General features: G+C 48.9%; 9 protein-coding genes across 9 annotated transcripts; 5 read left to right on the top strand and 4 right to left on the bottom strand.

Moving 5' to 3' along the window:
* Nucleotides 1–754: 754 nt before the first annotated feature.
* On the top strand, nucleotides 755–3,743 carry N7506_006671 (glycoside hydrolase family 55 protein; the record flags this gene model as incomplete). Its single annotated transcript, XM_056955964.1, has 3 exons — nucleotides 755–1,022; nucleotides 1,074–2,262; nucleotides 2,291–3,743. 3 exons carry the CDS (start codon nucleotides 755–757, stop codon nucleotides 3,741–3,743), a joined length of 2,910 nt encoding a protein of 969 aa, XP_056810298.1.
* A 420-nt stretch (nucleotides 3,744–4,163) lies between these two features.
* Nucleotides 4,164–5,625, bottom strand: N7506_006670 (serine hydrolase domain-containing protein; the record flags this gene model as incomplete). The annotated part of the gene is made up of 5 exons (XM_056955963.1): nucleotides 4,164–4,234; nucleotides 4,289–4,564; nucleotides 4,617–4,694; nucleotides 4,742–5,167; nucleotides 5,223–5,625. The coding sequence occupies 5 exons, from the start codon at nucleotides 5,623–5,625 to the stop codon at nucleotides 4,164–4,166; spliced, it is 1,254 nt and encodes a 417-aa protein (XP_056810297.1).
* Nucleotides 5,626–6,052: 427 nt separating this feature from the next.
* On the top strand, nucleotides 6,053–8,263 carry N7506_006669 (acetyl-coenzyme A synthetase; the record flags this gene model as incomplete). The annotated part of the gene is made up of 5 exons (XM_056955962.1): nucleotides 6,053–7,294; nucleotides 7,375–7,635; nucleotides 7,690–7,819; nucleotides 7,886–8,154; nucleotides 8,210–8,263. The coding sequence occupies 5 exons, from the start codon at nucleotides 6,053–6,055 to the stop codon at nucleotides 8,261–8,263; spliced, it is 1,956 nt and encodes a 651-aa protein (XP_056810296.1).
* Nucleotides 8,264–8,498: 235 nt separating this feature from the next.
* On the bottom strand, nucleotides 8,499–8,924 carry N7506_006668 (uncharacterized protein; the record flags this gene model as incomplete). The annotated part of the gene is made up of 1 exon (XM_056955961.1): nucleotides 8,499–8,924. One exon carries the CDS (start codon nucleotides 8,922–8,924, stop codon nucleotides 8,499–8,501), a length of 426 nt encoding a protein of 141 aa, XP_056810295.1.
* Nucleotides 8,925–9,294: 370 nt separating this feature from the next.
* Nucleotides 9,295–11,009, top strand: N7506_006667 (flavin monoamine oxidase family protein; the record flags this gene model as incomplete). The annotated part of the gene is made up of 5 exons (XM_056955960.1): nucleotides 9,295–9,490; nucleotides 9,541–9,609; nucleotides 9,657–9,803; nucleotides 9,861–10,711; nucleotides 10,761–11,009. The coding sequence occupies 5 exons, from the start codon at nucleotides 9,295–9,297 to the stop codon at nucleotides 11,007–11,009; spliced, it is 1,512 nt and encodes a 503-aa protein (XP_056810294.1).
* Nucleotides 11,010–11,679: 670 nt separating this feature from the next.
* Nucleotides 11,680–12,485, top strand: N7506_006666 (sugar O-acetyltransferase; the record flags this gene model as incomplete). Its single annotated transcript, XM_056955959.1, has 3 exons — nucleotides 11,680–11,780; nucleotides 11,829–12,065; nucleotides 12,125–12,485. The coding sequence occupies 3 exons, from the start codon at nucleotides 11,680–11,682 to the stop codon at nucleotides 12,483–12,485; spliced, it is 699 nt and encodes a 232-aa protein (XP_056810293.1).
* Nucleotides 12,486–14,391: 1,906 nt separating this feature from the next.
* Nucleotides 14,392–15,078, top strand: N7506_006665 (uncharacterized protein; the record flags this gene model as incomplete). The annotated part of the gene is made up of 1 exon (XM_056955958.1): nucleotides 14,392–15,078. The coding sequence occupies one exon, from the start codon at nucleotides 14,392–14,394 to the stop codon at nucleotides 15,076–15,078; it is 687 nt and encodes a 228-aa protein (XP_056810292.1).
* A 157-nt stretch (nucleotides 15,079–15,235) lies between these two features.
* N7506_006664 (amino acid transporter) lies at nucleotides 15,236–17,570 on the bottom strand (the record flags this gene model as incomplete). The annotated part of the gene is made up of 8 exons (XM_056955957.1): nucleotides 15,236–15,359; nucleotides 15,410–15,762; nucleotides 15,810–15,868; nucleotides 15,917–16,101; nucleotides 16,161–16,449; nucleotides 16,497–16,719; nucleotides 16,924–17,184; nucleotides 17,505–17,570. The coding sequence occupies 8 exons, from the start codon at nucleotides 17,568–17,570 to the stop codon at nucleotides 15,236–15,238; spliced, it is 1,560 nt and encodes a 519-aa protein (XP_056810291.1).
* A 401-nt stretch (nucleotides 17,571–17,971) lies between these two features.
* Nucleotides 17,972–19,145, bottom strand: N7506_006663 (CAZyme family CE10; the record flags this gene model as incomplete). Its single annotated transcript, XM_056955956.1, has 3 exons — nucleotides 17,972–18,534; nucleotides 18,689–18,866; nucleotides 18,933–19,145. The coding sequence occupies 3 exons, from the start codon at nucleotides 19,143–19,145 to the stop codon at nucleotides 17,972–17,974; spliced, it is 954 nt and encodes a 317-aa protein (XP_056810290.1).
* Between the last annotated feature and the right edge of the window lie 182 nt (nucleotides 19,146–19,327).

Raw genomic sequence — 19,327 nt, 5'->3', positions numbered from 1 at the left:
ACAATGTCTCCCTGGAAAAAGAAACCCCTCCAGAACGACACGTCCATCAAAATATCGAATGGAATGCACTCTGCATACCCTGTTTGGCCACTAGTCATATAGTACATAGAAGACTCCATCGCGCCCCAGTTCTCATTTCGGATCTGTGGTGTTCTCCTTTTCACTTTCTCTCCTTATTTTTGGGAACTATCCTGAACCTTACTATACTCCCATAGTAAGATTACAGTCATTCATTTAGTCCCGATCGCTGGACGCCACTTTGTTTCCACGATTTCCCGATCGGTGTTTTTGCAACACTTCGACCATTGATCGGCTCTTTCAGCGTTTCATCGCACGACCATCGCGTTTCAAGCCTTCTAGTACCTCACCCCGTGTGGGGCTGTGATTGGTGGAGTGAAGCGGACCTTTTAGACACGGCTCTTTTGATAGGCCGAAAAGGAGTCTTCTGCAAACGCTTTCTTTTAATTATAGTATAGGTCCGTCGCCTATTTCTTGTCTCTTTCCTCTTGATTGTTTTTTTTTCCCCATTCATTCGATTTCCATTGTTGCTTTCGCATTCAATCTTTCTGCGGAAGGAGCTGTCCATTCTCTTCTTTTCGTCTTTTGTTGCCATTTTTGTTTACATCGCCGCTGGTTGGCGAATCTTCTCTTCGCAACAAACACAGACTTCAGTACCGGTGACTGAAGTATTCTTTCATTTTAGGATCTTATCCCATTTCAGACATACATCGCTGCTGGTCCAGCTTCTATCGTCATGGCCTCTTTTCAGACCTCGATCGCGATGTTCGTCGCCCATATCATTTTGTTACTTGGTCTTCCGGCCTCTCTCGTCGCAGCTGTCCCAGTGACAGTCCCGGTGACAGCCCCAGTGACCCCCGTCAACCATGTCTTGGATACTACTCAGAGAACCTCCGCTGCTTCAAGCTACTGGGTGGCCAACGTGAAGCGCCAGGGAACCGTTCCCTTCGCCAAGAGCTCCGACTATAAGGTTTTCCGCAATGTTATGGACTATGGTGCCACTGGTACGTGATGAACGCGTAAATTCGAGTATGGCAAATACTTACTATACACAGGTGATGGTTCCACTGATGACACCGCTGCTATCAACAAGGCTATCTCCTCTGGTGGCCGTTGCGGTAAGGGCTGTGATTCGTCTACCACCACTCCCGCTATCGTTTACTTCCCGCCTGGTACCTACGTTGTGTCCAAGCCTATCCAGCAATACTACTATACTCAGATTGTTGGTGATGCTGCTGAGCTTCCCGTCATCAAGGCCTCTGCCAAGTTCGCTGGCATGGCGGTCATCGACTCCGACCCTTACGAGGACGATGGATCTAACTGGTTCACAAACCAAAATAACTTCTTCCGTGCCATTCGCAACTTGGTCATCGATCTGACCGCCGTTCCCCAGGGTGCTGGTGCTGGTATTCACTGGCAGGTCGGCCAGGCCACTTCTCTCCAGAACATCCGTTTCGAGATGGTGAAGGGTGGCGGTGAAGCCAACAAGCAGCAGGGTATCTTCATGGACAACGGTTCCGGTGGTTTCATGTCCGACTTGACTTTCAACGGTGGTAATTACGGAATGTTCCTCGGCAACCAGCAGTTCACCACCCGTAACTTGACTTTCAACGACTGCCAGACCGGTATCTTCATGAACTGGAACTGGGCATGGACCTTCAAGTCTGTCAACATCAACAACTGTGAGGTTGGACTGAACATGTCTACTTCTCCTTCCAACCAGACTGTCGGATCTGTCCTTCTTCTTGACAGCAAGCTCACCAACACTCCCATCGGTGTCGTCACTGCCTGGACCCAGAAGAGCATCCCCGTTGGTGGTGGTGACCTCATCCTGGACAACGTTGATTTCTCTGGCTCCAAGACCGCTGTTGCCGGTGTTGATGGTAACAGCATCTTGGCTGGTGGCAGTGTCATTGACAGCTGGGTGCAGGGTAACACCTACACTCCCTCCAAGACCATCAACAAGCGCGCTACCCAGCCCGAGCCCGAGACCGAGGTTGTCACCGTCGTGGAGACTGTCATGCAGACTGTCAATGTTTGCCCCGCTACCCAGGGTGTCCCCAGCCCAAGCGGTTTGGCCAGTGGTTCGCCCGCCCCTGCCCGTGCTGCCTCCAGCGATAGCGTTGCTGCGCCCTCTCCTATCCCCGCTGCCAGTGGAAGCCGTGCCGTTCCTCTTCCCTCGTCAAGCGGCGAGTCCGACCGCACTGCTGGTCTCCCTGATATCCCTGGCTTGAACGGTGTCCTGTCCATCCTTGGAGGTGGATCTTCCCAGACTGACGATGTCGCTGAGCCCACCCCCTGTGCCCGCGCCCTCTACCGAGGCTCCTGTTACCTCCGAGGCTCCAGTTGTTGTGCCTTCCAGCGCCGCATCTGTCCAGCAGCCTTCTGTTCCTGTCACCTCCACATCCGTTCCTGCCAAGTCCACTGGCTCAAGCACCACCAACGGAGCTGAGTCTGGTAGCGACAGCACTGGTGGTGGCTCATGTGGTCCTCACAAGGCTGTCTCTTCTGCCCGCACACAGTCCAAGATGAGCGCCTCCAGCAAGCCCAAGAGCCTCCTCGCCAATGGTGCTATCTTCGAACGCTCCAAGCCTCTCTACACCGATGTTGATGCCTCCGACTTTGTCAGTGTCAAGTCTGCTGGTGCCAAGGGTGACGGAACTACCGACGACACTGCCGCTATCCAGAAGATCTTCGACAGCTGGAAGGAAGGTCAGGTCATCTACTTCGACCACGGTGCCTATGTTATCACCTCCACCATCAAGATCCCCAAGAACATCCGCATCACTGGTGAGATCTGGCCCATGCTCATGGCCCACGGCCCCAAGTTCGCGGACCAGGAGAACCCTGTCCCTGTCTTCCAGGTCGGTCAGAAGGGCGAGACCGGTAATGTCGAGATGAGTGATCTTATCATCACCACCAAGGGTGCTGCTGCCGGTGCCATCCTCATGGAATGGAACTTGGCCGGTGCCTCCCAGGGTTCCGCCGGTATGTGGGATGTTCACTTCCGCATTGGTGGTGCCGCTGGTACCGAGCTCCAGAGTGACACCTGCCCTAAGACACCCAAGGTCAAGACCACCCCTAAGAAGGAGTGCATGGCTGCCTTCATGCTCCTGCACATCACCTCCAAGGGAAGTGCTTACCTTGAAAACACCTGGTTCTGGACTGCCGACCACGAGCTTGACCTTGATGACCACAACCAGATCAACGTCTACACCGGTCGTGGTGTCCTGATCGAGTCCCAGAACCCTGTCTGGCTGTGGGGTACCTCCTCCGAGCACCACCAGCTCTACAACTACCAGGTCTCCAGCGCCAAGAACGTCTTCATGGGTCTGATCCAGTCCGAGACTCCTTACTACCAGTCCAACCCCTCAGCCCTGGTCCCCTACACACCCCAGGACTCCTGGAACGACCCCGACTTCGCCTACTGCAAGACCGCATCTTGCCGCAAGGCCTGGGGTCTCCGTGTCCTCAAGTCCTCCGACGTCTACGTCTACGGCGCTGGTCTCTACAGTTTCTTCGAGAACTACGCCCAGTCATGCCTCAACGAGGAGGATTGCCAGGAGAACATGGTCGAGGTCGACTGTTCCGACGTCAAGCTCTACGGTCTCAGCACCAAGGCTTCCGTCAACATGGTCACTTCTTCCTCAGGCAAGGGTCTCGTTCTCGAGAAGCCTAACAAGAGTAACTTCTGCTCCACCATCGCTCTCTTCGAGCAGTCTTAGTTATGTTGCTTTTTTTTCGCTATTGGACCTCATTTGGAATGACTTCGTCCACACCTTCGTGTTTTTTTGTTTACCCTTTCTTAAATTGTTCCGGACATACGTCTTGGATGTTTTCTTTTTACTCGATACCACCTTTTGGTTTATGAGGTCATTAATAGATTTTCTTCTCCATTCATGCTATGATCTGCCATGCCCCGAAGTTTAAGTGTTCGTCTTTCTCAGTGCTGTTCGCCGTTGGTTGAATAGGTGCTATTGCTGCAAAAGTTGAACAAAATACATATGTCCTCATTTAATTTTCTCCAGAGCCTAAACCCAAGCGGGAAATTTGAACTTGCAGGTAAAATGAGTACAGCTTCGGCAACATCGGCACTCTCAGCAATTTCGGGTACTTCGAGTACTTCTCGTAAAACCAACCCCGATTCACGTTTCTTTAACAATATCATCATATATTATATTCTCCACCGAGTCCGAACACCTCATGACATCGATATCTTGCATCAATCACAAGATCAGCATAATTCTGCCCAGGAGAAGAGACAACCTACCTCCGTATGGAAGAATTTGTGAGGCAATGATGCCACCAATTCCATTCTCGCGATCCGCAAACCAGAAAAGATTTGCCACTCCCTCCCAAGATCCAGATCCAGCTGCTCGCCCCGTCGGACTTTGACTGTGACTCAGCGAGAACGACAGACCCCAGCCCTCGGTTGCATCATCTGGACTGGGGAATATCGGGGTCGGGTTGGCGAGTTTGGGATTAGCTGATGGGTTGTACTCATTGCAATACCGTGGCATGGTTGGAATTTGATCCGTAAACATTTCTAAATCTCGTCAGCGCGACATTGGGTATGTCTTCAAGGGGAAATCTCTGACTTTGCACGGTTTCTGGTCTGAGGAGCCTTGCGCCTGTGTGAGGACTTAATCCGTCGTTCAAGAGACTTGCAATGATTCCTATATTGTTAGACAAGTTCAATAAACATGAAAATCTGCGCACATACGAGAGTATTCGAGTGGCTTTCCAAAACATCCGCCACCCCCCATGCAAAAGCGTTGCTTGTCTGACTTGCAGGGTAGTAAGGGGTATCGGTAGATATGATCGGTGAGGCTCAATGAGCCATCCTTGGAACGCTGGTGCATATATGCCAGTGACCTTGTCATTTCGACGGTGGGAAAGAATGAGATATTTTTAATATCGAGAGGCTTCAAGATAAATGTTTGGAAATACTGTTCCAAAGAAATTCCAGAGACTCGTTCGACGAGAGCTCCGGCCCAGTCCAGGCCGACACCATACTGGAACTTTGTTCCCGGCTGGTTAACAAGCGGTCGAAGCAGAACGTCTTTTACATTTCCTGAGAAGTCATCTAACCCATTAGGCTGATACCAATCATGTAGCTTGAGGTCTTCAAAAGCATATCCGAAACCCGCTGAAGGAAAATTAATCAACAATTTTGTAAATCGAATACGTGAGCCTTCTCTTACATGTATGATTCAAGAGCATTCTCAATGTGATACTTCTTTGCTTTGGTACCAAGGAGAGCTCGCCTGACGAAGAACGTTCAAGGACTTCAACGGCCTTGAGCTCCGGCGCAAGCTGTTCGATTTGATCGCTGTCGTCTAGCCTCAACACGCCCCCTTCAACCAGCTGCATACAAGCTATGCTGGTAATGAGCTTGGTGCAAGAGGCGATCCAGAAAACAGTGTCGAGAGTCATTGGAGATTGACCAAGCCCTGAATTGCCCGATGCATGGCTGAAGACGGTCTCTCCGGTTTTGTCTACTGCGCAGTAGACGAGACCGGGGATGCGTGGAGACGTGCTGTCGGTATAGCTGTCCATCACGGAACGAGCATTGAGCTCTGCTGAAGATGAGAGCTTTTCACCCATCTTGTGCCAAATCAGAATACAGGAGATGAGGTCTCTGCACACGAGAAAGAAGTCGTTTAGAGGAATCGAGAAGCACGACCCGGGGCTCAAGACCGTAGAAGTAGGATGCTATATTAGGTTACAAATTGGCTCTTGAGAGAAATGCGAATGGAGCGTCCAATCTGAGAGATCTGCCCATGAGAAAAATTGCCCGATTAGGCAAGTGGGACGGGCCGAAGTAGGAAGGGTTGGAGAATCAAACAAACGAGGGAACGGCGAGGTCAAAAAGTCGAAAGCGCAAAGGTCGAAGCATACAAGTGTTTTCATTTTGAAGTTCTCAAACCTGCTAATTGTACCTTCTCACTTTCTACAATCCATCTACGGTCAGTCCACGCCATTCATGGACGATGCAGCTCTAATAAATACCACTAACATTTGAACAGACAAAATGTCTGAGGAGCTAGTGCATGTACCCTCAGAATGGCGAATGCGACACCCCTATGGTCCTCATCTCACCGGTTTACTCGAATACCGTGTTTTGTACGAAGAATCAATTCGCTCCCCAAACACATTCTGGGCAAAGCAAGCCCACGACCTTCTTTCCTTTTCTCAAGACTTTCACACCACTCGCATCGGGTCATTCGAGGATGGAGATAATGCGTGGTTCCTGGGTGGGCAATTAAACGCCTCCTTCTGTTGTGTCGACAGACACGCAATCAAGGACCCCAACCGAGTGGCTCTCATCTACGAGCCAGATGACCCACAAGACGGTTCCCGAAATATCACATATGGCGAAGTTCTCCGACAGATCTCTCGCTTGGCAGGGTGTCTGCGGGCCCAGGGAGTGCGAAAGGGTGATATCGTCACCATTTACATGCCTATGATACCAGAGACTATCTTCGCCATGCTTGCGTGCGCAAGACTTGGCGCTGTTCACTCTGTTGTGTTTGCAGGGTTCTCTGCGGATGCCCTACGAGATCGAATTCTGGACGCAAAGTCCCGAGTGGTTATCACTACCGATGAAGGTCGACGAGGTGGGAAAAGCATTCCCACCAAGACAGTTGTCGATAGCTCCTTGGAGAGCTGTCCGAGTGTGTCTACAGTTTTGACTTTCCGACGCACGGGCGGTGATGTCTCTTGGGTGACTGGAAGAGACTTGTGGTGGGACGAAGAACTGAAGAAATACCCTGCTTATATCTCGCCTGTTCCCGTGGACTCTGAAGACTACCTCTTTCTTTTGTACACGTCGGGATCAACTGGAAAGCCCAAAGGAGTATTACACAGCACTGCTGGTTATCTTCTGGGTGCTGCAGTGACTGGTAAATATGTCTTTGATCTCCATCAACAAGACCGCTTCTTCTGTAGCGCAGATGTTGGATGGATCACCGGACATACATACACGGTATATGCTCCGCTGATGCTCGGATGCACGACGGTAGTTTTTGAGGGCACGCCGGCGTACCCCAGCTTTACCCGGTATTGGGAGATTCTTGCTCAAAGCGCTGCAACTCATTTTTATACGGCACCGACAGCATTACGTCTCTTGAAGACCAATGTCAAAAAGGAGGAAATTGAAACATTTGATCTGAGTCACTTGCGCATCCTCGGCTCAGTTGGTGAGCCAATCGCACCGGAGACATGGAAATGGTTCCATGGCTATTTTGGATCATACCAAACGACTTTGACCGATGTGAGAAACCTGGAGCCTTTTACTTGGACTATTCTTCCACCGCAATGAAAGATATGCCTATACTAACGACGACTGTGCAGACATACTGGCAAACTGAAACTGGATCTCATGTCGTTGCTTCCTTGGCCGGAGTCACTCCAATGAAACCAGGATGTGCATCTCTTCCGTGTTTTGGAATCGAGCTGGCCATTATTGACCCGGTAAGTGGCGAGGAATTGAAAGGGAATATGGTTGTGGGGGTGCTGGCTATCAAACAACCCTGGCCTAGCATGGCTCGAACAATCAAAGACAACCACGATCGGTACATGGAAGCATATTTCGGCATTTACAACGGATATTACGTGAGTGTCACCGATGATAATTGCTGAAAAGAATTTGTTCTGATGCGGAATAAGTTCACCGGAGACGGCGCCTATAGAGATCACGATGGATACATTTGGATCCGGGGACGAGTGGATGATGTGATCAATGTTTCAGGCCATAGAATCTCAACCTCAGAAGTTGAAAGTGCGCTTCTTGAGCATGGTGCGTAGATCCCCACGCTACAAGGGGCAGAGGATTTTGTACCTCGGTCAAGCTAACAACACAAAGCTGCCGTGGCAGAAACAGCGATAATCGGCGTCCCAGATGACCTCACAGGCGAAGCGATCAACGCAGTCGTCTCCCTCAAAGCACCCGATATGTCAATTAATATTGAAGCTGAGTTGGTTCTCCACATACGTCGAACAATCGCTCCTTTCGCGGCACCAAAGAGAATCTTCATAGTGAAAGATCTCCCAAAGACTAGGAGTGGGAAAATCGTGCGTCGAATTCTGCGAAAAATCCTGATTGGAGAGAAAAACTTTGGGGACATTTCAACGGTAATTGTGGTCTTGAACACATCATACCACGCTCATGATACTGATTTGAAGTTAGTTGGCCGATCCTGGTGTGGTGGAAGAGATCGTCAAGGTGTTAGCAATAAATTGATTCAGCAGAGCATTAGGTACTTTGCCAGATTTTCTTTCTTGTGTTGCAAATTATTATCAACATGTGATCAAGCTTGGAATATTTCATTATCATTAGGCTACAAGACACAGAATGCTTAAGTATCTTAAAAGTGAGAGACTTGGAATAAGACATTAAAAAACTATGATTTGAAAGACCTTGGTTGAAGTATCTTTGACCTCAACTTGTATGCCGAATTGAACCATTGATCATGGAATCAGTGGGAGAACAACACCCCTTGCGCTGCGATTTCAGCTCGCATACTAGATACATTGATTTCTTTCACAATAACAGTGGACCAAGTGGGGGTATGACCCGGGAATCGCTGCTGAAATACTCGGAGCATCAAGGACTCGTCTTCGGCGTGAGCCAAATAGCTCACGAACTTATATGCCTGAAGTAAGCCTTCAGCAATGCCAGCGTTCTTGAGAGCGGCATCGAGGCAAGAGAAAATAGCATTAAACTCCGCCTCTGGAGAGCTGTTGATAAGCTCGCCTGTCTCTAGGTCTAGACCGAGGTGACCTGTGGTGACGACAAGACTGGTTGTTGGTGATAACGGAATGGTAGCAGTTGTTGCAAGAGATGAAGGCTTGAGACAGTCTCCGACTGGGCCGGGCAAGTATTGGTACGTGATGGAAGGCATTCTGCGATGTTCGTCGTCAACAAAACAAAACTTAGGGTGGTGTCAGAAGTCCAATGAGGATGAGACAAGAAAATATTTTATATCTTTCACTAACTGTCTAGTTGACTATTCTTGATTTGCAGTCATTCTGCTTGATTGAGAAAAAAACACAACATTCACGTATGATCATGCGACATTGCCAGTGATATTCTCAGTTGCCTGTTTAGGCAAAAAGAACACCTGCGGGGCGATAAGCCCGCGCTTGTTCCCGGGCATGGCCAACGAAAAGCGACCTCAAAAAGCCTCCACTTCATCTTGCAAGTGGACACCACAACTCCATGGCAGTTCGAGCCAATTTGATTCTTTGACAATTCATACCCTCCCCGTAAATATGGTCGCAACCAAAAAAACCCACGACGGTTATTCCTGGACCAGAGCTGCCGGGGTGAAAAAAGGCGATCTCCACTGCCGTGGGGTGGTCGAGCCCCGGGAGAAGTTATCTGCTCCCGCTAGTCACATTTACGATGCAATTGTCATCGGAGCAGGTTATACAGGTCTGATGGCCGCTCGTGAAATGTCCGATCGTGGTATGTGGAAGCTTGGAGCTTCGCGAAATAACCAATTAACCATTTGATAGGGCTATCTGTGCTTATGCTCGAGGCTCGCGATCGGATAGGCGGGCGCACGTATACCGTCGAAGAAGATGGTAAATCTGCACCCAAAGGACTACTAGCTTTTACTAACCGATCTCAGGTATTCTCTACGAAATGGGCGGGACTTGGGTCACGCACCACATGGCGTACCTATTCGCTGAGATGATACGATACAAAATGGACCGTGACCTTTTGATCACCCATCATCGCGAGTATGAGAATGATTACTACACACTAAATGTTCCAGGTTATTTGTTATCTGATCAACAGCATTGGGGTGCTCATGGCTAATTTTAATCTTCAGGTGCAAATCCTCGCAAGATCACCCACGAAGAGGGCGGGCAGATTGCTGCTCGGGCATGGAACATCTTCGTCAATGTGGACGGTGCCGACTGTCGAAGTATATGTCCTCTTCCACACGCAGGGTTGAACAATTTCCTCGTTGAAAGAAAGGAGGTAGAGCACTACGACAAGATGTCCTGCCAGGATCGATTCGAAGAAATCAAGCACCTTCTGACGAATGAGGAGGCCGGTGTTCTTGTCGCTCTGCTTCTACACATTTCAGGCGGCAGTATGGAAAACAGCAGTTTGTGGGATATGATTCGCTCTCATGCGCTCATGTCATATAGCACCGATAACTTCGGTCCTATTTGGACCACATACAAACTCCGCGAAGGGCAGTCCGAGCTAGCACGGCGCATTTTCCAAGACTCGGTGGATCATGGCTTGCACTATGCATTCCAGATGCCTATCCAGTCCATCTGCGACCTTTCTGGATTTTCTGAAGTACGAGCGGTCTCAGGAAGAACTTTCCGAGCGCGGCGTATTGTCTGCACAATCCCTCTTAATGTCCTGCGGACAGTTCAATTCACACCCCCGTTGTCGGAAAAACGACAAGAGGCTCTCGAGATCGGGCACGTGAACTTCATGACTAAAGTCCATGCGAAGGTAGAAGGAACTGGGTTGGCATCCTGGAATGGAATGAGATACCCGAACAATCTGATGTTTGGCTACGGAGATGGAGTCACTGCCGATGGCAGCGCCCACATTGTTGGATTTGGAAAGAACGAGGGAACGGACTTTGTTCCCGAGCTTCACCCACAAGCAACCATTGATGCATTTCAGCGATTGCACCCAATGGAGGTGAAGAAAATGGTAAGTTTCCTTGTCCAACCAAGCAAAAATTCAAATGCTGATAGTATAGATATTCCACAACTGGACTACTGACCCTTGGTCCCGAGGCGGCCCTGCTTGGTGGACCCCAGAGTATATGACTAAGTATCAAGATGAGCTTCAAAGTCGCCATGGCAATGTTTTCTTTGCCTCGGCAGATTGGGCTCATGGTTGGAGAGCCGCCATTGATGGCGCTTTGGAACAAGGAGCACTGGCGGCGAGAGAGATCATTGCCGAAAGGAGAGAGGTCGAGCAAAGCCAGGTGAGGTCCAAGTTCTAGATGGGTGATGAGCATAGCTCAATGCGTTGATCTCTGTGTTGCCATCAAGCCGCCTGTTCGAATTTTTTTTTAAAGTTTTCTGCGCAGCGCAACTTGCAGTTTTCGATATTTTTAGGCACGTCAAAAGAATGGAGTCTTAATCACTATGAGCACCTTCAAGATGGGATCTGTGAAATTGAGTAGTATGTGCCCTACGTATTTCCGTGATGTACTGATTCCCTTGGCCTTTGTCGGCTTCACCTGGACATTGGTCCTTGTAGACATCTCCCGGACTTGAATTACACCGCAGCCCCACTATCCCTTGTGCTAGTCTCATACGGAGCACTCCGTATGCAAAGGGATATTCCAATGATTGAGATTTACCTAATTAAGCCGATAAGCCAATGCATTTGCGAACTTCAACCCCACACCGACCCGAGTTCGGCAAGTCCGACGGCTGAACATCGGCACTTTTGGGTGAATCCCCGGAAACTTGACGGAGAAACCTCGGAGTGCCCATGTTTACCGCATCAGGAAGGCAGGATTGCCATGCAAGGTAGTCTTACTAGATTGTTGATTACACGTAGCGTATAAAGAATGAGGTCAACAATCCCACCACCTAATTGGAGTTCCTATTTGCTTTGTATCTTCTGCGACTTTACTATCTTCATTAGATCTTCACCACTGCAAAATGGCTGCGACTGCTAAACGTCCGGAAATCATTGAGCTTTCCCGCGACCTAAGGGGAATTCCTCAATGCGAAGACTATGAAAGAATGATTTCGGGAATGATGTGCGTGACAGCCAGCCACCGCTAAAGCAAGGGTGATTAACAATGCAGGTACAATCCCAATACTCCAAAGTTGTTGGAAGCGCGGCACAAGTGTCGCGGTCTTGCCACCGACTACAACAACCTAGACACAAAGACGATTTCCTACGACCGAGTCTTTGAGAAGCGGCTTGAACTGTTACGGAAGCTGGTGGGCAAGGCCGGCGACGGTACCTTCATCGAGCCACCATTCCTACCCGACTATGGCTGCAACATCATTATTGGAAGCCAATGTTTTATCAATTGGAAGTAAGTTTTATTCAATATAGAGGACATAAGTCCAATAAAATATACTGACAAAAGATCAGCGTGACTATATTAGATACCAGTCTAGTTGTCATTGGTGACCGAGTTCAGATTGGCACCGGCACAAGTATTTTCACTGCCGGGCATGACACCAGTGTTCTTTCTCGCCAAAAGTTTGTGGAATTCGGCCACCCAGTCTTCATTGAAGACGATTGCTGGATTGGTGGCAATGTGATCATCCTTCCCGGTGTTCGCATTGGCAAGGGCTCAACCATCGGGGCTGGTTCTATCGTCACTAAGGATATTCCAGAGTACTCCGTAGCTGTGGGATCACCATGCCGAGTGAAGAAAACCATTCAGTCTCCGGAGGAAGAGGAGGCAGATCCGAACAATCCTTATCGGAACTTGGTTCGTCAGGATTAGGTTGGCCCGGAATATTTGTGCATATAGGCCTCGAACTTCTCATTTCTTGATGGTGTGAAGGGTCAGAGTTGCCTTACAAAATATGCAAAAATATCACTAGATTTTTCAAAGCAAACTTTGAAACGTAACAAAATGAAACTTGCCCCAGATGAACCGGGTCGACGATCCGGAATACGGGGGTTGACACTCCCAGATAACGGTAGCCAGTAACAAGCCTCACAATTGAGAATTAACATCGAAAACGCCGTATTCGGACTCAGATCCGGTGACTCGCTTCGGAGGGGGAATCCAAACTACTCGATACCAAAAGTAAGGTGAAGAGCGCGGAGAAATCTTTCCCTCGCCTGTTCTTCAACTCCACTACCCTCCTTACCCAACACTCCTACAACTTTTCAAAATGACAGCAATGGAGTTGGAGCCAATTGCGTTCCAAGATAAACGGACAAATTCATTGGCATTTGCCCAATCAGATTGTCACACCTGTGCATCGACAGCTGAGCAATGCGACCGTCGTCGCCCTCGATGCTCGACATGTCTGAGCCACGGGCGCAAGTGTGGCGGCTTTGCGACCCCTCTCTCGTGGGATCCCAGGAGGATGTGGATTGATAATCCAGCGAACATGAAAGACAGCTCGACATGTGTGCTCAACAGGGACGTGTCAAATCGACCGGAGCAGGGACCGGACCGGCCGGCTCCACCTCGGCGCTTTCGGTTTATCAAAGGTGCGTCGAAGCCGAGGAAGCAGCGCAAAGCCAGCCGAAGGAACCATGCCGCACGGATTGAAGCAGTGCAAAATGAAGAGATTGAGGTCGTGCCCAGAATGGGGGAGAACCTCGACCCAAATGATAATCAGATTGAGAATGTCTCTTCTGGCCTAGACGGTAAGATGAGATCATGGATTGAAGCTGTGCTGCATGTGTCTGACTGTGATCTTAGAATCCCATGGCATAGATCTCTTGAACGATCTCTGCTCCTTTGATTCTTTCATGCCTGGCATCTTTGGACCCACCAGTCTTTTCGACCTTAGCCAAGACCCTTCCACGGACATAGCGGGCCTCATATCCATGCCCAAAACACCCCCTCCTATTGGACCAGAAAGGGCGATAGACCCAAGAACAGAAGAAGAATCCCAAGATGAGCTGTTGGTTAATCCTGTCGATCCTTTGACCACAGGTTCTGCACCAAGAGACGGATCACCGTGTATCATTGATCAAAATACGCCCCAACGGTGGGCATCACCTCGGCCTCCGCTGGATCCCACGGGCCTCGATTTCTCACCACGAGATCATGACTGGCTTCTCGAAATGTGTATGGCGTTGATTTAAAAACCCTGATCCCACTGTTACTAGTGACTGATACTCAGACAGACGACTACGAATTCTGCGTACTTCCCTTGACGTCGGACATCTCCATCAATCCTTTTCGATGCCAGCGACAAACCTCCCAAGGGTCCCGTCTACTGTTTCATTCCATACTAGCTCTGTGTTGTCAGCATTTGAAGCGTTTCACTGGGAGTTGGACCACCGAGGCAGATGAGCACCACCGCAAGGCTCTTCAATTGTTAGATGAGGCCGTGAAACACCAACAAGTTCACAGCAAGCTCAACCTCCTAGAACCGATATTGATTCTTTTCACACTTGATGTGAGCCATCCAAATGCCCATCGTGGCTCTTCGCTGACAATATTAGTGTACACTCTCCGCGACTGGTAATTGGACTGCTCATCTCCATCGAGCACACTCAATGCTACAACTATGCGGTGGCTCTGTTTCTCTTACTACACCCCGACTACGATCGCAGGTTGGAATGCTATTATGGTAAGCGATCCCCTAACCATTCATCGATTTTTCTCAACATTACTTAGGTGGGATGCTACACTGGCTTTGATCTCACGACAAGGTCCTATAATGGACCGCTCATATTTGAAGTTCTTGATATATTGGGAAAAAAGCGATGATTGGTCTTTCTTCGACCTGACTGGATGCCCTGGAGAGTTGTTTGACCATCTGTTCCACCTTGCAGAGTTGGCCCGACAAAGTGAGATCGCGCGCTCGATGGAGTGGCTGTCCTTCAACATATCGCCTGTTATCGCAATCGAGGAGGAGATTCTGGCATGGGTCAATGATATTCCACCGGGCGGAGACGATCCGGATGTCACAGATGCAGAAGCCGAGCAACGTTTTCATGAACAGCAAGATCGATACTATTGTGCCGAAGCCTGGCGACATACGTTACTTCTCTACATTGAAAGTGTGTTCAAAAGCGATAGGCAGAAGCGTCCATTGGCTGTTCATAAGCTAGTTCGCAAGACCATTGACTCTATTCGGTGTTGTCGACAAACCTCCCAAACTCAGAAACAGCTTCTTCTTCCGGTGTTCTTGGCTGGCAGTGAAACATCGGACGAAAACATGCGTGACTTTGTCAAGAGTTACTGCTCCTACTGGGGAGAAAAGAGTCGGTATGGCATGTTCAACTCAACACCAGTGCTTTTGGATGAGATATGGGCATCGAATAAATGGTGGGGCGAGATCATTGATAGCAAGACAAAGTCATCGAGCCATGGACAAGGACAGACACAACTTTTGTTCGGTTGACATGATAAAATCATGCCTCACAGCCAGCGTTTCTGGGAATTTGACAAGATATGAATGATATCATCACACATTATTCTCATATGGAAATCAGAGCGAAGATCATCTTCCAAGGTTGCAGGCCAACTTGGCGCGACGTTTGGTTCTTTGTGAGTGCAAGTTAAGCAGCTGCCTGGGTGACATTCAAGGCCTCCCAATCTATGACAGGGCCAGTGAATTTCTTCCGGCGCTCCAACCAGCAAAACGAAACCAGTCCGAATATACCACACAGAACTACCGAGTTGCTGTGCAGGAATCAGTATCTATAACTAAGAATGACTACCAATAAACTCACTAGTTCATGTTGTTGATGGTTGGTGGATTGCTTGTGGGAAAGCAAAAGAATATTCCGCTCAGAATGAGCCACAAGACGGAAAACGTGTTGATAGCATATCCCCAAATACCCAGATTGTAATATCGCGATGGGAGTTTGTGTCTACCACAAGTAACGAGGATTCCTTGAGGAACAGTGTAAGTTATATTTAGCATCAGGACCGCGGTGTTGATGATAGAGTTGAAAGCCTGGGTACTGGCGATGTACAGCAAGCCATAGATGGCGCAGAAGGACGCGGAGAGAAGAAGGGCTCGGATGGGAATGCCTCTTTTCTCATCTACCTTCGCCCAGTAGTGAGAAAATGGGAGTCCGTTCTGTAATGTTTTAGCTTAGGTTCTGAGACAACGACTCAGGGACTCACATCGCGGGAAAAGGCCCAAGCCATTCTACTGCTTGTAATCCACTGACTAGGAACACAGGCTGAGATGATTAGTATCGGCAGTCCAATAGCCAGCGATCAACACATACAGTAGTACAAGATGGTCAGGTAGACCTGTAGAAATACTGATGCGGTTTTGCTACCTGTGGCTTGGTAAAATAATTCCAGACTGGGTAGAAAGGCTTGTCGAACAGCGTCCATGTCTTGCAGCACACAAGTCATCGCAATTATTGAAGGAACAAGAGTAAAGATCCCAATCAATATTGTCAGATTTCTGTCACGAGAGAAAGATTAGCTGGATGGCCAGTGAAACTTGGAACTCGGAGGACAGACATGACCAGTGGAATCTTTCGGCTTGGTTGGGGAATCTCCTCTGCAATGTGAACACAAGCGCCCGCTGCAGCAAATGCATACTCCCCATTTCCAATTCCAAGCAGCCACCCTGGACCGGCTGACCAACCGCTCGTAGAGTGATACTCAACCAGATTTCTGGGTTCGTAATGGCCCTTGCCCATCACCAAGCAGACTATTACCACCAAAACAAAGCCAAGTAGGGAAAGAAACATTGATGCTTTGGTCAGGTTCTCAATATATCGCTGGGGGATAAGAAACAGCGGCAGCACTATAGAGTCAGGCATTCCGTCCTTGTTTCCAGGATGTGGTACTCACAAGTGAGCAATATGAGCAGTAGATAGCAGAGATATACCTGCCATTGGGTACCAACGAAATCATCTCTCAAAAACTGACAAATCCCAAAGGCAGATATTGCTGTGTATATGGTTCCTGAGGCTGTGTTCACCCACCAGGCGATGACGTTGATTGCCCCGACAATAAAGGCAGCGATGTTCCGGAAACGCTCTGGTGCGACAATATACGTGAAGTGATATTGGCCCTGTGTTATCTGTCAGCTCGATGGTGCGTTGATTTCTCTATGTAGGGTTAACTTGGTTAACTTGCCCCTGATGAGGGAAACGCAGACGCGAGTTCAGACACTCCCTGCAGCATGATCCATTGAGTGAGAGCCGAGAAGATAGGGCTGAAGACAGCCACTTGACCTCCACCATAGCTATATGCCACACCAAAGCAGGAAGCATACGTCAACCAGGAGTTGACAATACTTAAGAGGCACACCGATAAGCTTTTGTGGCATTTTTGGGGGGAATCGTCGAACATACCTGAACGCTAGACCGAGGGCACCAAACCACGAGAAGGAACGGCCAAGCTGTGCTTCACGACCTTGAGCACGGAGCACAGCCTCATCCAAGTCATAAATCTCTCCAACCTTCTTTGTGTCAGACGGGGATTCAGATTTCATTTGCTGGTCTGATTGAGGCTTGGAGGAATCCATGATGGCGGACTAGTTCGATCAAGTAAAAGTTCAAGACAACGATAGAAAAACAAACGAAGAATGAAACAAAACTCCAAAGGTTGGATTCTCAAGTGCACTCAAGCAAAACCTTAAAGACCTCTTATGTGGTACAAAGGGGACATATTGACCGGGCTGTTAGCCACAGGTGTTATCGTCATCCCTTGCGCCGAGCCAACCAGACCTTCTGCCGGACAGAGAGAGGGGGTTGTTAGCTTGATTTGAGATAATGCATTGGAGTATTCGTCAAGCAAACACTGATACCAAGTCTTGATAGGTGGATACGGAGAGAGATGGCCCACAAGACTTACCCCGGAATGCGGAGAAGAAGATATGAAAGCCTGGGTCTTCCGACTCACACTCCACTCTGTTGTCATGCTTTGATTTGGCAGATTCCGCGTTGAGAATCCGTCACATCGCTTCCTTTTCCAGTGGTACTGGCCCGCTTTCCTATTAAGGTAACCATTTTACAGTTTGCCCGCACGCCTTGCGGTATCAGATAACCCATGGATCTGTATCTGCCCAATGAGACCAGTCAACGTTGCGGTTGCGGAAAGACTAGCCAAATGCATAGGCTTTTCCTATCTCATAGCACTTCGATGCCTGCAAACTCACGGATTTTCAAGAAGAATGTGGAGAAATAGATGTACTGCTAACGGGGTCCCATTCCTCTTAAGGTGTTGAAACTTTTACGTGTTGAGCTGGTCACCGTCATGTAAACCTTGATTGCCAAAATACAATCTTGGCCAACTGAAATTCGTCTAAGCCTGTATCGTATCTATAGATTTGAGTCTGCCTTCATTGATCCATCCCAAGCACTTGTTATCATACTCAAGCCCTGATGCAACCAATCTGTAGCCAGGGTTGCCTCGAAGTCGACCCCATGGTCACCATCCAGTACGTGAAAATTGATGGATGCATCGGGTAACTTCTCCCTGACCAGATCAACAAAGCGCTGCGAGCCCTCACAGGGCACGGCGGAGTCCTGTCTCCCATGGAAGATGAAAGTTGGGGGCAAACGTAGTCTTCCAGCAGCCGCCAAAGCTTTGACTCGCTTCATTGGGAAGAGATCCACATTATCTGCCCCAAGTAACTCGACAAATCGACCATTTTGGAATACCGAAAATGCCAACTCGAGGCGATCGGGAGGGTCCGCTGCAGTGACCACAGTTGGCGAGTGTGTGGTCCGCATGTTTGAAAGATGTGCCTCCAGAACTTCGACTGGGATGTTGGGTACTCCGATTATTGGTTTGGGATATGCCTCCGTGTAGAATCTCGATTCGACGTCCAGAATTGGGTAGGCTCCAACAATAGCACGAATTTCCGATGGGTAGCTAAGCGCTAGATGCATGGCTAGATAGCCGCCTTTTTCCTAAGTCAGACAAAAGAACGACTGAGTAATTTCCAGTAGAAGACGTGCCTGCACTTTCACCAACAAGAAGAATCCTGTTAATGTCGGGAGATAAACAACCAGAGCTGGCGTTGTTTATTATACCAGTGAACAGTGGGCTTCGTAGCCACCGCCAGAAATCGTCCATGTCCTCCATCATATCCTTGCCGCTTGCTTCAGGCAGCAAACGATAGTTAGGCGCCACAATGATGGCGCTTTTAGAAATGGCGTATTCCAACGTCCAATTGGCGAACCAAGGAGGATAACTGCTGGATCCAGTCACCTGTAAAACGAGTAGATTCTTAACAAAGGGCTTCAAGCTAGCTTAAAGGAAAACAATGGCTCATACCAAGAATCCACCATGGATCCGCACCATGACTGGACATTTTGACTTTCCTTGGCTGGAAAGCAAGGCCCAGGGGATTAGTACATCCGCATCGATCCGGAAGAGATCATCGTTGGAAGACTTGTAGCTAGTCTTGAAAACTTTGAACGACCCAAATTTCCCGGGGTCATCAAATTTTGAGAGAAGATTCAACAGTTTGGTGTAGGGGTCTGCCATTTGGAAAGTTGGGGGAAGGAAAGAAAAGGCAGACGACAGGTGGGGAACATGGCTGGCTTTATACCGGGGGCCCACACCCTCAAGCCCAAAATTTGGAAGTGCACAAATGCTACAGCTAGATTACGAGTATTGGCTGAGCAAATGACTTGATTCTTACCTATTTGTGTGTACACAACTACAGT

This window comes from Penicillium brevicompactum (assembly GCF_028827555.1).
Source record: "Penicillium brevicompactum strain IBT 35665 chromosome Unknown utg000005l_segment0_segment0, whole genome shotgun sequence".
Taxonomy (NCBI): domain Eukaryota; kingdom Fungi; phylum Ascomycota; class Eurotiomycetes; order Eurotiales; family Aspergillaceae; genus Penicillium; species Penicillium brevicompactum.
Note: the sequence above shows the minus strand (reverse complement) of the source record. Positions and strands in the feature narration are given on the sequence as shown.